Source organism: Corvus hawaiiensis, chromosome 6 (genome assembly GCF_020740725.1).
Source record: "Corvus hawaiiensis isolate bCorHaw1 chromosome 6, bCorHaw1.pri.cur, whole genome shotgun sequence".
NCBI lineage: Eukaryota > Metazoa > Chordata > Aves > Passeriformes > Corvidae > Corvus > Corvus hawaiiensis.
This window is the reverse complement of record NC_063218.1, coordinates 4,774,309-4,791,205: the sequence shown is the minus strand read 5'-3', so window position 1 is coordinate 4,791,205 and position 16,897 is coordinate 4,774,309. Positions and strand designations below refer to the sequence as shown.

General features: G+C 40.1%; 1 protein-coding gene across 3 annotated transcripts in view; it reads right to left on the bottom strand.

Annotated features, from left to right (window-relative positions):
- Positions 1–16,897, bottom strand: part of KIAA0586 (KIAA0586 ortholog) — a 68,248-nt gene that overhangs the window by 19,067 nt on the left and 32,284 nt on the right. For 2 of the 3 annotated variants that reach the window (XM_048307364.1, XM_048307366.1), the window contains exons 27-30: positions 15,282–15,416; positions 13,503–13,683; positions 10,122–10,261; positions 6,506–6,593 (exon numbers count right to left, since the gene is read on the bottom strand). In XM_048307364.1, coding sequence (XP_048163321.1) covers positions 6,506–6,593; positions 10,122–10,261; positions 13,503–13,683; positions 15,282–15,416 — 544 coding nt within the window. The remainder of the gene's footprint in view (positions 1–6,505; positions 6,594–10,121; positions 10,262–13,502; positions 13,684–15,281; positions 15,417–16,897) is intronic. The other variant, XM_048307365.1, reaches the window with a different exon arrangement.

Genomic DNA, 16,897 nt, shown 5'->3' with positions numbered 1-16,897 from the left:
TGGAACTGGTGAGAGATCAAAGGTAGGCTGCCAAAGTGGAAATAGCAATTTAGAGCTCTCAGCTAGTACATTCCAGGTCCTAAGAGTGGATATGCAGCAGCAAGAGGCACCCTTCCTTTAAGGAGAATTCTGCCTAGGATATGACTGGCCACTAGCGACACAAGGTACCAGACACCCTGAAATGAAACAAAATATCAAAAACCCCCAAACAATTAAACAATTGTAAAAATCCCCCACCCTAACTGGCAAAAAGGGGAAAGAAAAGGGAAAATACAGAGAATCGCAGTAGTAGAACTGCAAGGCTTTGGTTCCAGGTAATCACAAGTGTTTAAAAAATAAATGCAATTATGAATTAATTTTGAAAAAATAAATTCTAATTAATTTGGATATAAAATTCTTTACATTTTTAAGATATACTTCAGAACAGAAGATCCTCTGAACCTTCTGGTGTCTGGGTGATGTGATGTAGGCACCTCAGTAGGCACCTGGACTAGGCACCACATGATATTTTGAGGTAAAAAGGGCATAAAGTGATAGGAAAAGTGGGCAATGGCCTTAAGACAAAGGAAGGTAGATTAAGTTAGATATTAGGATGAAACTCTTTATTGTATGGGTGGGGAGGCCCTGGCACAGGGTGTCCAGTGAAGCTGTGGATGCCCCATCCCTGGCAGTGTTCCAGGCCAGGCTGGACAGGGCTTGGAGCAACCTGGGATAGTGGAAGGTGTCCCTGCCCATGGCAGGGGGTTGGAAAGAGATGATCTTTAAGGTCCCTTCCAACCCAGACCTGTCTGTGATTCCATGATTCTACGAAAAAGGACAAAATCCAAATGTACACTTGGTGCTTTGTGCAGCAGTGCCACAGGTTTTCAGCTTATCAGGATGAAAAAGGCACTGGTCCCTCAATATTTTCACATTACAGACCCCATGCATGACTGAAATACCAGGCTTAATGTTGGCATTGCCCCAAAGTTTAACTTATGATCTACAAAACACACTTAGAGGGATGCCAGAGATCACTGGATTAGATCACCTGCAATCCTTTAAAATCCAGGGTTGAAGAGGGAATGAGATGAGATTTTGGAATATTTACTTTGAGCCCCAGAAAATCTGAATAAGGACAAGCAAAGAGTCTAAATATTTGACAGTCTCCATAGGAAATAATACTTTCAGTAGTGATCACATCACTTTGAAAAAGTTTTTCTTTCCCTTTCTGCAGAAAAAACCCATCTGGTGCTGGAATTTCACTGAAAATCCCTGCTGCTGTGTTCAGACCAGGGGAGGGGATTGGTACAGGAACACACCCTGAAATTCAGCAAAATAAGTGTATTTAAACACAAAGATCTTCTCAAAAGGGAGGCTTTCTTCTTTTTACTGTATGAAAAGTGCAAAATAGTTCCCTCCAGAGATCACACGTACACACATCCAGTTGTGAATTCTCCTCAGGACTGGATGAGGGAGATGTGAGAATACAAAAAGCTGTGCAGATTTCGTGGTGGGTGTAAAGCACCATCAGCACAGGCACCAAGGGAAGGCTAAAAAGGGAAGTTTTCTGCCTTTGCACATGGCAAAAGCTTCAGCACAAGGTCACAGCAATGTCACTGCAGCAGAGAGAGCTGTATCCCTCTGTGACACTTAAGGAGAGCTGCAGGAGAAGAACTGACTCTCAGCATCTTAGAAGTTGAAGGAAATTGCCAAGTGATCTGTAGGAAAAGGACTGGGAAATACATGGTGTGGAACTGGCCTCCAGAGGAGAATCCCTTCTCCCTGAGCACAGCATTCAGCAAGAAACTCTCAGACTGCAGAGCAATATGACACTGCTTGGTACTGTTCTCTTCAAGTATAAACTGCGTTGTCTTGTTTTTGTAATTTCTCCATCTGACTACCTGGATTTCAATTCATCTAGATTCCTCAAAAAATCAAATTACATTCTAGGAGTCTGAAAAGCAAACCAGAGTTGTGCTTCACCCGCTTGCAGTTCCTATTCTTCACACCTTTAGGACAAATAAGCGAGGGGAAGAAATGACAGCTCTATGAGACCCAGGAAGTGATCTTTTGGGAATGGGTACAAAGGTGTGCACGGTCCCATGAAACCCACAGCAGTTCCTGGCGTTTGGTTCCTCATGACTCAAGCCTGAAGCAGCAGCAGAACACACGCACAGCAGGACACCATAATCCACAGTGATAAATTCACACAAGACTTTGCCTTAAGCTATGAGAAGTCCAACTTCTCGTTTAACATTTTTTCTGAAAAATAACTGAAGTAACTCAGTGGGAAAAGAAGCAGCCACAGATATAAATGACACTTGTTAATAGAGAAATAATATTTACAAAAGCCAAGAAACTGAAAGCTCCTGTTCCAAAGGTACTGTAAAACAGCTAAATATCAACTTACAGGAATTCAAACCAGAAGCTCTTAAGTGTGGCTACTGAGGATTTTATGTGGGATATTATGCAAAATGCACACGTATTACTCACATGCATGTTTTCCACTGCATGGGCTATCATGTAACTGCTTGGACATGTGCAGAATAAACAAAACCTCCTTGAGAACTGGCATTCTAAACCACTTGGAGCACCTGAAAGCTAATGACTAGTGTAGAAAAGACAGAGCTTCTGTGGGAAATGCAGCTTTGCATTGCCTGACTTGCCCAAATGTAAAATACATTAACTGAGTGATGTCAGTGAGCTACCTGATAGCACAGTGAGGTAACTGGATAGGAAAACCAGAGGAAAAATAGACCAGAAACATCCCTGGAAAGAGTTCAAGACCAGGCTGGATGGGGCTTGGAGCAACCTGGTCTAGTGGAAGGTGTTGCTGCCCGTGGCAGGGGGTGGAACTAAATGACATTTGAGGTCCCTTCCAACCTAAACCATTCTGTGAGTCTGTGACAAGAATTCTGAAGAAGCACTGAAAAAAACTTACATAAAACACCTGCCTGAAAAATGCCTTAATTACAGCTAAGTGATTTCATTGCTCCAATTTCCAAGATCTTCTCTCAGAAATGAGGCAAATTCAAGGAGCAATACAGGCTGCACAAACTGTTTCTGCCTCTCAGGTTGTGGTGGTTCACTCTACAGTGTGGAAGAAGAGCTCTGGTTTGCTTCACTAGCTGCTATTTCCAGGGTGGTATGGAGAGTCTTTAGAAAAAGCCTTCAGAGAAATTCAGGCCAAAAAAAGAAACAGCAGGATATTAAGGGAAAAGTAAACTTCCAGTAGAATAGTCATGGAGTTTGACCAAAACAGTTCCAGTTCTAAGAAAAAAAGAAAGACCTTTAGCCTTATCCTAATCTTCTTCCTTCCTTGAAGCATCTGTTATAGATTTTCCTCACGTCACAACAGTTTTAAGAAAAAATAACCCAAAACCTAACTCAGAGCAACTCCTGGCTGAAGAAGAAAGACAAAGAAGTATTCAGTTATAGCCATATTTTCAGTATTACAGCTTTCAATACAGCCTAATGTCAATGTTAACAAAGAAGCAGCCCATTTTCAATACTGAACAAGGACTATGGAATTTTTGTTTTTATACAGATTGTTTTAAGGGCTTCTTGTCTTCTTATTCATTTATTGCACAGATCATCTCCTCCCACAAGCAGTTGTGCAATCTCTCTGTGGCAGCAAAGCCAATTGCTTAGTGTCCCAATATTCCTTTCCCACATATTTACACTGCCTGAATGTAATTCACTAGCTGGAGATAAAAAGGAATTACTATCATCAAATCATTCTCTCCAGGTCCCACTTTGAGAGTCTATGCTGTAGGAAGATAATTAAGTGAAGATACATCTACCTCTGAGCTGCTCATATTGAAGTTTAAAAATGCTCTGCACTCAAGCATTGCCACCTGTTCTTTCATTTTAATTTTGAAAATTCTGAATCCCTTTAATGTAAGCCTGAAAATGTTTAAATTCTGGAAATATGAGCATTCACCAACCACAACAATTACTATCATATTAAATTCATGAAGATATATGAAAGAACGGTACAAAGATTAAAGGGTATTATAAAGCCAAAAATATATATGCATGTATATTATGTACTACAACTATACATTTTCAAACCACTGTCTCCACTGTGTCTAGAGAAGGCACACATTTCAATTAATAATACACCCAGGCTTGATTTTCAGTTGTAACTTTCAGGAGACTTTACCCTTTCAGGCATGATATTGTAGCAGTCCTGAACTTCAACTTTCATTAGAAGCCATCAATCAACTTTCTTTCAGTAAAAACACATGTTCACTGCAGACCACAGAAATTTTTAAACAACAAAAGAAAGCTCTAATGTATATATATGTTTATGGCCATTGAAAGATGAATCAAATCCTGTCATGTACTTATCAATTAAATAAAAATGGCTTTTTTACATCCGACTCGAAGTCCAAAACAATTTTTCTTTTCTCCCAACACTGTGAATTCACACTTCATCTAGGGCTTTGAATTTCCTAAACTCTTAATACCAATCCAACCACTTACCCTTTAAACTCTGAAAAACTACCTAAATGCTCCAAAATACTTCTCCATTTCCAGGCAAGCATTCCTTGTCCCTTGCTATCCCAGCAAAGGCAACCATCTGACATAAAGCTTTTATAAACAAGGTGCTTTGAACTCACAGTAACAGATGTGCTTAATTTTAAAATGTTGTATTTACTTAAACCCACTTATACTTATCATGTTGCAAGCTTTCCTTTTTCTTATTAATTTTTACCCTCAACTTTTGGCCTGATTAAGGTCTCTGTGGTGAAGCTTAGAGAGAGAAGACATCCTGGTTAAAACTGACAGGCAGTTGTTTCCATTTGCAAATCCTTGAGATTTTTATTGGCTTATTAAATATGTATACTTTGAATGAGATTTCAATTATCCTGGTATATAAATCATACTTTTTTTTTGTTTCTCTCAAAGAAAACTGACTACTGCCATCTCCTGGTCACACGTTTTCAGCTGACAGACACAGCTGGACCATGCCCAAATTCCCTGGGTTACAGTAGAGATAAATGCAGAGGTAAAAATAGGTAAACAGAGACCTGCACTAAGTTATGCCACTTCAGCTCTGGAAACTTTTCCACTAATTATCCACTATAATTTTTACATTATTCATAACTTTCTTCATATGCAAACCATGGTTTTGAAATTAGGTTCCAAGTCCCACGACCAATAACATTGGCCTGGGGCTTTTCTTACCACTTTTAAATATTTGAAGCAAAATAATTCCCTCAGAATTCGATGAGATGTTCTTAAAAAATTAAATGGAAGAAGTTCAAAGAATTATTTTTAAAAGGGCTTGAAGGAAGAATTTCTCTGTGCTAGGGTGGAGCAATTATAATTGCATATACTGTAGACAGGCAGGTTTTTAGATTCTTGTTCTTAGAATGTTAAGATTAAAACTGCTCCACATCTCACTGTAGCACCTCCACAAACTTATCTGCTAAAACAACTACCCATGGCAGTCATGTGCACAGCTCATGCTATTCCAACACTGACTTGAACTACAATAAACAGAAGATATTTTCTCCCTCTCTTTCATCATCCTGAACACCTTTACACACACTGTTAAGAAACCTCCAAAAATAGCACAGATAATATTTAGTGTCCTTCACAACAGAAAATCAGTATCTGTTACACACCAGTTTGAAGCCCATCCCAAACCAGATCATTTTAACATTGAAAATATCTTTTTTTCTCCACATTTGCATAATCTTAACTTCATATTATCTTTCAGTTCTCCTGTAGCACTCCTGTGTTTTCTCAAGCATACGAGCCACTCCCTTTATCACAACATTATGAACATCTCATTTGCTGAGCAGCACTCTATAAAGCAATTAAGATTCAGTTGACTACAGAAAATGCACATTGTAATGCTCTTGGCAAATACAAATTTAAATAAATACTTAATTGCCAAGATTCTGATGACTTACATACAGATTCATTCAGAGAATCATAGAATGGTTTGGGTTGGAAGGGACCTTAAAGGTCATCCAGTTCCAACCCCTGCCATGGACAGGGACACCTTCTCCTATCCCAGGTTGCTCCAAGCCCTGTACAACCTGGCCTTGAACAATTCCAGGGATGGGGAGCCACAGCTTCTCTGGGCAACCTGGGCCTCAGCACCCTCACAGGGAAGAATTCCTTCCCAGTATCCCATCTAACCCTGCCCTCTGTCAGTGTGAAGCCATTGCCCATTGTCCTGCCATTCCATGCCCTTGTTCAAGTCCCTCTCCAGCTCTCTTGGAGCCCATTTAGGCACTTGAAGGGGCTCTAAGGTCTCCCTGGAGCTGTCTCTTCTCCAGGCTGAATTTCCAATCCTTTCAGTGTACTCCAACAATATTGTAACTATGTACACATACAGCCAGAACTTTGTACACATGTATACACTATGTACATATAAATGTCTGGAAATGCTGTAGTAATGAAAACCAAATTTTAAAAAATCAGCACTATTATGTCAGTATTCAACAATACTTAGAAGTGATGTGCTTAACTGAGGGAACTCTGCATATTGACATTGATTTACCTTCTTGTTGCATCTCTTCAGATTTCCTTCTCACAAAGATAACTCGGGGTCTCACAGTCTCAACGTGTGCAGCTCCTTGGCTTTCCTCCTACATATCATACATTAAAATCACATTACAAATCTCACTTTTGATGAAAAAGCACAGCAAGATTACATTCAGCTTCAAGAAACATCCAAAGAAGTTTTTAAAGATTCATTGAATGTGCACTTGTTCTCTTTACATTTGACTTCAAGAGAATTCAGCTCTGAATTAACCTATTACAGCTATTCCCTCTAGACAAACATCCTGGGAGCAGTAGGCATGGATGGAAAAGTCCCATTTAGACCTGAAGACACAGGAGACTTTCAGTTTTTACTCAAAGCATGTACTGGAAAGAACATAAAATTTCTCTGGCTTTCTTCAATACCCAGAATGTTTCCCTAGGTACTACGCTCCTGACTAACAAGAGAAAGATGAAAGAGAAAAGAAATATAAAAATTTCAGCACACAGGTTGGAAAACGCAGGCCAAGTCTAAAATTTATTTCCTTGGCCATGTTTTTAGAACTGGTTGCTCCAAGCATCATCCAGCCTGGTCTTGGACACTTCCAGGGATGGGGCAGCCACAGCAGCTCTGGGCAACCTGTGCCAGGGCCTCCCCACCCTCACAGGGAAGAATTCCTTCCTAATCTCTAATCTAACCCTGCTCTCTGTCAGTTTAAAACCACTGCCATTATGTGCCTGTCTAGAAGACTTAAGCTTTCTCTTAAGACAGACAAATTTAAAGCAGACAAGATGAGAAAGAGTTGAGATTATTTTCTGAGAGCGTGAAGGTCTCATGGAAACATGGCTGAAGGACACCAACATTACACTAAGTGTCAGCAGAATAACAGTTCTCATGGGTCTATTTGAAGTGTGGTTTCGGGGTTTTTTTTTGTTTTATATTGGACTTAAAATAGAGAAAATCAAAACTCAGTTTAAACTGAACGGAGCTGCAAATAGAAGTTGAGAGATAACACAGATTCATAACCTACAATTATGCATTCCTGAAGGTTAGAAAGCTAAAATGAAAGCTAATGAGAATACCAAAGTGACAATCCCACTTGAAAAATGTGGATTGTATAAAAACATCCATACTTATAAAAGAATATTATGAAAATATTTTGCAACCAAGTGATTTTCTAAGATTTTAACAATGCATTTGGGACTTCAAATGATTTAGATTTACCATCTCTGGAATGTGTAGCCACGCAAATATGACTTCAATGTTCCTGTCCCTCCCATGATCAAAATTATTTATTTAGAATAGGAAGAGCCCAGCTTCCTCCTAGTCATTCTCTTGCTTCTTAGAGCCAAGACCATGGGGGCAAAATGGCCACAAATAACAGTCAATTCCTGTATTGTTGCACAAGAATGGACAGGAGGGGTCAAAGTAAAGACACATTTAGTCTGGCTTTTTGTCTAACAGTGGCTAAAAGCATATATAAATCTCAAAGAAAAAAAATCTAATGCCAGAAATGGAGGAGCAGCCAAGGAATTTGGGTAGATAAGAGAATTCCTGTATGACTTAAGCCATTTGTTTTGGACTGAGTGACCACACAGACTTCACTCTTCGTGACTAAAAGGCATTTGTTTGTGTCCTGTGTGAAAACTCCGTGCTCTTTCTGCTGGTGAAAACCCGACCTACACACCAGTGCCAGGAGGGAAACAAGCCTGGCAGCTCCACATCACTGCCACAACCTCCGTGACACGAGGATCCTGTTCACACAGGCTGCAGAAACCACCCAGGCTTTGCCATCACCTCCCAAGCCCAAGGCCCAGCAGGACACCATCTGAAATCCTGCATTTTCTCAGGTCTCTCAGCAAACTTTGCTCCTAAATAGATTTGTCTTCTGGCTTTGTCTGTGGGTGATACAGTTTCATTTCAATGAAGGCAAACACTGTCCAGAGATGAAGAACAAGATGTGAGTCAGTGACTAACTTGTGAGGAAATCCTTCAAGAAGTTTGAAGTGATTATTGCGTTAATGAATGAATCACCCTGAAAGCCTGAGTACCTCTTGCTCTCTTTCTGTTACCAGAAAATCTGTTTCCTGCAGGCAGGTGACAAGGCAGATCCAAGGGCAGAGCTGCATACAGATGCCATCCTTAATTAAACCAGGGGAAAGGTTCATCCTTGTCACAAGGCAGACAAATGCTGTCACAACAAGCTTGCAAATCACCTGGTACAGGGATTATTTATTCATTTCAGAGAAGGATGTAGAGATCTAGTAGAGGATCTTATGGAATATGGCTTAACCACAGTAAACATCTCTCCTGGATGGGGCAATCACTTACAAGTATGATCACCTCATAGAAAAGATAAAAAGTTATCCTGTGAGAAAGTGATTTAGAGTCTTCCATCAGGAATAACCACACTCAGGAAAAACCAAACCCAACAAAACCACACAAAGTTCTGGGGTTTGGTTGCATGGTTTGAAGGGAAGGGCGAGTTCTACATGCCAGCAGGCAAAAAAAAAAAGCCACACTAAGGGTTCAGATGTGAGAAAAACTTTCTAAAGATAAGATAATGTATAACTACCTACAGATAAAGGGTAAGATAATTTATAACTATCTGTATATTTTTTGTGAAAGACACCCGTGTCACCCCCTCTGTCCCTATTACTTTTGGCTAGAATCCACTTTTGCCTGTGCACAGTCATTCAAAGGAAGTTTGTTCTGGTGAGCTCAAAGTGAAAGATGTGTAACATATAAAATCTTCTTTGAAGATGCAACACATCACTTCAGGTGGCAAATTTAAGAACTGCTCGGATACCAATGGCACAATACACATCAAAGCTCAAAAACATAAACCCAAAGACAGGTTAATACAAGATACAAGGTTATTTTTAATACAGAACAGGGAAGGACAGAATTTATCCATGAACACAGCAACCATGGTAAGTATATAATACTTTCAAACACACTGTGAAGCCTCACATATTTGACAGCAGTCTGCCACTTCATTTTTAGCTTTTGCCACTTGTTATTTGAATTTATCTCTAGTTAGCAAATAAACCATCATCGCTAGGTAACAGCACATACTAATAAAGTAGCAAAAATTTACCTGTCTAGGTTTGGATCAGAGATCAACAGGATGTTCCCTCTACCTTTAAGTGTTCTGAGGTTCATCATCCTTACTGCCTTTCCAACCCTGCCCCTATTAGGACAAATGAAGCTCCTGAAATGCTGAGTCAGTGGGTTACAACTCTGAGGCCAAATCTCTGTTGGCACTTCCTCAATCATATATCCATGATGTGTGTTATCCTGCATTTGAAAGACTGTGCCCCTAAAACATGGGAATGCCCCAATGAATTATGTATAGGACTGGATCCTGTGAGACCAGTGAAGCTGTGAGGAAGTGCAGGAAAGATAAAAAAGAAGGTCTGAGTTTTATAGACTGGATATTATCAGGATTTGTCACAGGAAACACAATCACCTTTATTGCACACATGTACCTTGACTCCAGCTCCTCAGCTGAATGTGTCACTTTAAATGCACCAATTCTGTCATGTCAGGCACGATAGTGAAACAGGAAAATTTGTTTTCCCAGGTTTCAGTTTGCTCTTTCTGACTAGGCACAAAAATCCTTCCAACTCACCTGGGACAGATCCTCTGGGAGTGGTCTCACTCTGCAGCCTGGCTGGGCTGCTGGCAGAGCAGGATCTGAACCTGGCTGTGACTCCAGTTCAGCCAAAAGCATCGGACTAGGACTTGTATCTGCATCTCCAAGAATTTCTGCTGGGAGAAAAAAATTCCTTCATGAGCTGGAGCCATAATCTCCTGGTCAACTCATGTGGCAGAATGTGCAGCCTTTCAAACTTCCCACAGTGGGACATGCAGTGTTAAAGAGAATGATTTCCTCCTTACAGGGCTCATTGTATATCCCTTAAATTGCTCTTGTGGGGATAAAAATGAAATAAGGAATACATGTCTGTGGAAATTGAAAAAATAAATCAGCTTTATCATCTGTAGATTTCTAATGTGGCAGCATCTGAGAAAGCTTCAGAGCTGTACATTCATATGCTTAATGAGGTTTATCACACTTACTGGAAAGAAATTGGAAAAGCTTCTTCACTAAAATGTTTCACTCCTGTATGAACTAAAAGAAACCTGTATATAGTCTATTTTAAAGGAATAATTTGCTCTCTAATTCAACATTTATCGTGGTTTTGCAGCCTGTAAGTGTGTAAAACATCTTTATGAAAAATTTACTGACAGCTCATGAACTAACTTTAGCCTTCTGCTATCATACAGAGCCAAAGAATGATTTTTAAGCCTAATTAACTATAATCATTGCTTAATTAACTGTAATTATTGTTCACTTTAAGACTGCATGTGCCACATTTCATTTGCATGTTGGTTTTCGTATCCCTGACTTTAAGCATTGGAAACAAGGATTTATAAATGACTGATCATCAAGATGCTGTTACGTACCAACACCTGCTGTGTCCTACAAATGGACATTGTGTTTCCATAATACAAATAAAAACTGGTCACAAAACTGAAAACAACCCACAGACACACAGTCCCCAAAATTCTTACAGATATCTCTGTGAGTGACTCATTCTGAAAGAGGAACTGAGTATCCACTGCAAGGTTTCATGTGCAGAGATGCACACCCTGAAATATGTGAACTCTGACACCCACTGGTGCAGCTACTATTTAGTATCAGCCCTAAAAATAATTATCAAATAAAATGTTGGACCTGCATTGTAGCTGTTGTAGCTACCAGGAAATAGCTGACTTGCACTAGAGGCTGAAGGACAGGCAATCTCACATTCCAGGGGAGAGAGAAAAAAGGTTTGGACGGAAAGTGGAAACAATCACAGATTATTCCTTCCACCCTCCTCCCTCCAAAACCAGATTGTTTCTATTCAGTGTTGACTTCACTAACAAAAGGATTTAGAAACAAGGATTTCTGTTCCTCCTTGATATAAAAACAACTCTTGTCTTGAAAGCAGATCCAAGCTTTTATACAATGTTGTTTCCTTAGCAATGCAATGATTTACTGTGCTGTGTTCAGAGGTGGGGAGGGAGGGAAGCTAAATTAAAAATCATCAGAATGCAACAGAGCTCAGTCTGGGATTATAAAGATTATGTAAAAGCACAGGGCATCCCCCTATGGTAGTTAGTCCAGGGCACTTGTCTCCTCTCAAAAACATGCTGCAATAAAAACAACATTTCAAGATTTAGAGAGATGAGCTTAAAAATCAGTAGAGAAACACACTGCTAGTGGATTATCATCACATGCAGGAGCTGGTGTGAAAAATGTTAAGATATTTACAGGACAGTCAAAGGGCATCCTGTATTAAATTAAATAAATTAAAAATTTGTTTTTAAAGATGCAAGGAAATGCAACCCTCTTATGCCAGACACAGCTATGGACCATCTGGGTAAGGAGGATGTAAGGACAGACAGACAGAGACAGGCTCTCCCATTAACAGGCATCTTCCAACTCCATGGTCCTGAGCACCGTTAGAGACCAACAGAACCATGGAAATCCCAGAATCCCAGAATGGTTTGAGTTGGAAGGGACCTTAAACCTCATCCTGTTCCACCCCCTGCCACAGCCAGGTTGCTCCAAGCCCTGTACAACCTGGCCTGGAACACTGCCAGGGATGGGGCAGCCACAGTCTGTGGGCAAGGGCCTCACCACCCTCACAGGGAAGAATTTCTTCATCACAACTAATCTAAATCTCTCCTCTCTTAGTTAAAACCATTCCCCTTTGTCCTGCACTGTGATCTGCAGATGATCTGATCACTGATTTATTGCTACATCACAGTATCCTTAGTGCTGACTGTCCTCTACCAACACAGAATCAAACAAGTGACTTGGAGAAATCTCTTATCTCAGGGAGCCTCATGAACCAATCTCCAAACAACATCCAACGAATTACTTTAAAGCAAAAGTTTGACAATATATAAAGTACCAGCACATATTTTCAAGGCTGACACTGGTGTAGTTGTCCAAAATGTTAGGTCACAGCTGGTTTAAAAGTTCAAATGTTAATCACTTCAAAACCAAGCAAATATTCTTATTTCTCCAAGATTGTTTTTGCCACGTGTTAAACACATTCAATTTCAATCCACTTCCTACTGGTCAAGGGTTAATAATGTGAGATAAGCTTCTCTTGTCAAATTCATAAATGTGAAAATTAAAAGGACAGAAAACCAGCTGTTTGATTACTTTAATTTACACAACTTTTGATGAATCAGTGCAACCACGTTTGTGTTGCAACAGCTTAGCAATTATTTCAGTTTAGTTTAAACATATTTAAAACTACAGTCAAAATAAAGAGCAGTTACATTAAACGAGTATAGAAGGATATTTTCAGATAACAACAGAGGAACTGGGATAAAAAATAAGGGAGAGGAAGAATGGACCACTGGTTTAAGCACTACTTTCAGCTGAGAAGAAGCAGATTTCCCTGCTTTACCACAGCAACTTATCCCTGCTTTGTACAAGATGTGTGTGGCTCAGCTATCCATCTGGAAAAAAATTATTTCCATATCATTAGAGGAATATATGAAGCTAAAATATATTGCCATTTATGAGCCACTACAGTATCACCACGATGGAGTGATAAAAGCAAAGAGGAGTGCTGTGCAAGGGGACAGAGAGAAGTAGCTTGAACTGCTGGTGTTAACACCTGTCCAGTGGAAACTGCCTCCATCTGTTTCTCAGAACTGAATTTGACTTAAAAGAATAAAACACACACTTTACAAGGGAACTTTTGTGTAGGCAAGTGGGTATTTGCCATGATTTTTATTCCAATTGTAGAAAATTGCTAAGAAGAGTGAAGACAAGGTCTGAATTAAATCCAGTTCTCAGAACAGGAACACTAATAATTTCATTGTAGGAATTGCCTGTAAATTTGGGATTTTGAACATATGGTCTGCAATTATTTCAGATTTTGTTACGGAAAATCCTCAAAATCCACATAAATGTCACAGAGAAGAAATAAGACTCTAATTGTACCTCCAATTTGGGCAACCTGCCCTGGAGATACGGAACGGAGCCCGTGGTGTGGTCTGTTCCCAGAGCTCTGAGCAGCTGGATGGTCCATAAAAATGGAAGGTCCCATCAGGATTCTCTCTTGTACTCTGGTCAGCCTTGGTCTCTGACCTTCACTGAACTCCCCAACACTGCCATCAGAATCCTGCAGAGAACACCAAAATCACAGCACATATAAAAACCCAGTGTGAATCTTCCAAACCCAGGCATTGTTTCCTAATCACATTAACCCTGAAAGCATTTATAAACTTAAGTTTATTCTATTCACAATGGATAAAACAAACAAGCCCTGGAGGTATCATCTGGGTTTGAAATTAAGATCTTCATCTATCAGTACTGGACAGAAAAGAAACACTTGGAGCCAAACATCATTTATTTTGTTAGTGGTATCTCAACGTAATCAGAACCTAAGTTATATTTTTAGCACATGAAGCCTTTGATGTTATAGATTTGGCCATTGTTGACTGCCTGACCTTGAAACACTGGCAGCATCTAAAAGCTATTGACTCTGCACTGCATGTCAGATAAAAGCTTCAATTTTCAAGTAGGTTTGGCAGGCACTAAAAATAGGAATGGTTCCCTGGATCCTGACTTTCAAAGCTGCAGGTTAAACCCAGCTTGCTTCCACGTAGGAAAACAGGTGGAATACACACACAGTATCACTCTAAGGCAAAACAAGGAACATCCAGGAGAGTACTGATTCTCCTCTAAAGGAGAAGGGACACCTGCACACACCTTGCCAGAACCTGGGGGGAGTTTCATGAGTGCCTTGTATGGACAGACTGAGTGGTCCGTGACAATGGGAAAGGGAAAAAGCAAATTAGAGCTGCATTTGTAACTGACAGTGCTGATGAGAAAATGTCACTGCAATTACAGGCAGACTTGGGAGTTAACACTGTAGAAAGCTTTTCACCAAGTCCAGCCACTGGAGCTCGTTAGCAAAATAAAGAAAGACAAAGGAACAGCCAAGGAGGTGAGTCAAGTTAGTAATTATTCAGACTAAACTGACCAAGACAGAAGGAAGAAACTGCATATGCATCAGTAGCATCACAAAAAAAGCAAGATCTGCTGTAAGTAAAGGTGTTCAGGAACCACACTGCAGTATTCAGAGTTCATTTCCTTCAAACATTCCTCCAGCTATGTCAGCTACAATGAACACCCAGTCCAAACTGCTATTTTCCAACATAGAAATAACTCAGATGTGTGACAAAAAAATTGTGATGCAGATAATTACATTTCTCTGTGAGTCTGTTTTTTTGCTGCCAACTGAATAGGAATTTTTGAGGTTTTGTTCCAAGATCAGTATCAACAGCATGTGCAAAGTACATGTAAACACTTGCTGAGCTGCTCTTCATAGCTCCCTAAAACACTCCTGTGGCTGTTAAATGCAGTGCATTTGTACTGTTAAACATTCCACCTGTATTGCTGAAGTGACAGAAAATTCCCTGGTACTCCAAGTGACAGGACAAACCTGGGACATGGGGACAGTCACACACACACCTGGAAAACGAGGTACACAGGATGTACAGTTTGTTTATAACAACACTGAGACTTCAGTGTTTTTATGGAGTTTTACACAAGAACAAAGCCAACTGAAGTGGGATCACTTCCAGCAAGGGATGAAGTGCATGAAGCTGTTCTACAGCCAACAGGAAGGATAAGCTTGGGATATTTTATCTACTTTTGAGTAGGAAAGAATCACTTCAAAACTACTGTACTGGAAAGCAAAGGACTGTAGGTTACCTCCAAGTGGTCTATTCCTTCTTGTACAAAAACAGGTGCTTGATTTAATTTGGCTAAAAGAGTCAGGACAGGATCCCTGTGACAGCCTTTATCCAGTCTCCTCACCACCTGCCCTTCACTTGGAGGATCATAATCCTAGAACAAAGAAACAAAACAAAAAAAATCCACATAATACATGATCCAAAACTGGTTTTTGGTAGGAATTGGAATCATTCTTACTTTAGTTCACAACTAAGCTTTTTTTAACAGTAAGTTTCCACATGGAAAAATTATGCCATGAAAATTCAAGCATTTAAAAATAAGCAAACAGATGACACACTTTTTCCTTTTACCACAGACATGCACAGTCTTTATTTGATACAAAAGACTGCAATACTTAATGAGGAACAAGGTCCTTTAGGCCTCCAAAGATCAGAGATGCAGATAAATCCTCACAAATCCTCATTGCTAGCAACTATCTGGCTGCAGAGCTGCTCTCACCAGCACGGAATTACCTCCTCAACCAAACAGCCTAGTTTGAGGATGGAGAAATACTGGAAGGAGCTACAATCCAGCTGACAAAGAGAGGGAAGAACATCTCAGCAGGCAAATGTTCTTCTGATGAAGAGAACTTTAATTTAGGTTCATCTGATAGCAGAGTTTTAAGCCCTGAGTTTAAGAGAGGAAGTGTACAGACAGAGGAAGCACCCAAAGATCTTCCAGTTCAGAGCACAGTGTCACAGCTGTGGTGGTTGTTCTGGGGGGGGAGTTCTGTGCAGAGCCAGGAGCTGGACTTGATCATTCTTGTGGGTCCCTTCCAACTCAGGATGTTCTCTGATTCTATGACTTGAATGAAATCATGGATATTAGATGGGAAGCTATGGACAGGTGAGGTGTGCCCATGAATGTGCAGAAATGTGTAGGAAGGACAGGCCAGGAGAAGAGGACTCCTGCTCCAGAACATTAAACTTGCCTTGTGGAGCTTGGAAGGAACCTCTGGAGGTTGTCTAGCCCAACCCAGCTGCTCAAGGCAGCCCTTCTTCCAGTGTCTGGCCATTCCACAGTAAAAACATCTTTTATGTTTAAACCAAATTTCCTGAATTTCCATTTGTCCACTCCCTCTTGTCTTTCACTGGCTCTGTCTTCCTTCCTTCTTTCCACCACATATTTATACATTGGTAAGATCCCCCCCAGAGCCTTCTCTTCTCCATATCCTCTCCTATAATTTATGTCACAGCCACATCTTACCAAGTGGCTTTACACAAAGTCAGAGAAAGAAAGTCCAGGTCTTTGAGGAATACCAAAAGAGAAAGGGAATGGAGAATGCCTTGACTTGGGAGGCTTCCAGAACCACGGACTGACTACAGCAGGCACTGGATAAGAAACTGTACTGATGTTTTAAGCAGCTTTAACTAACTCCAGCCTCAGCTAACCTACTTTAATAATTTAATCACACAAGCAATTAAAAGATGGCTCAAAGCTGTAACATCTCTGAGCATACCAATGTTCTATTCTAAGATGCCTTAAAACTAGAAACAATAAAGAAATGTAAGTGCCTAATAGCTATCTCTCACCTACAGAAGTACTTAAATCATCCAACTTTTAAAAAATATAAATTAGTTTGTATAATGTGGTCT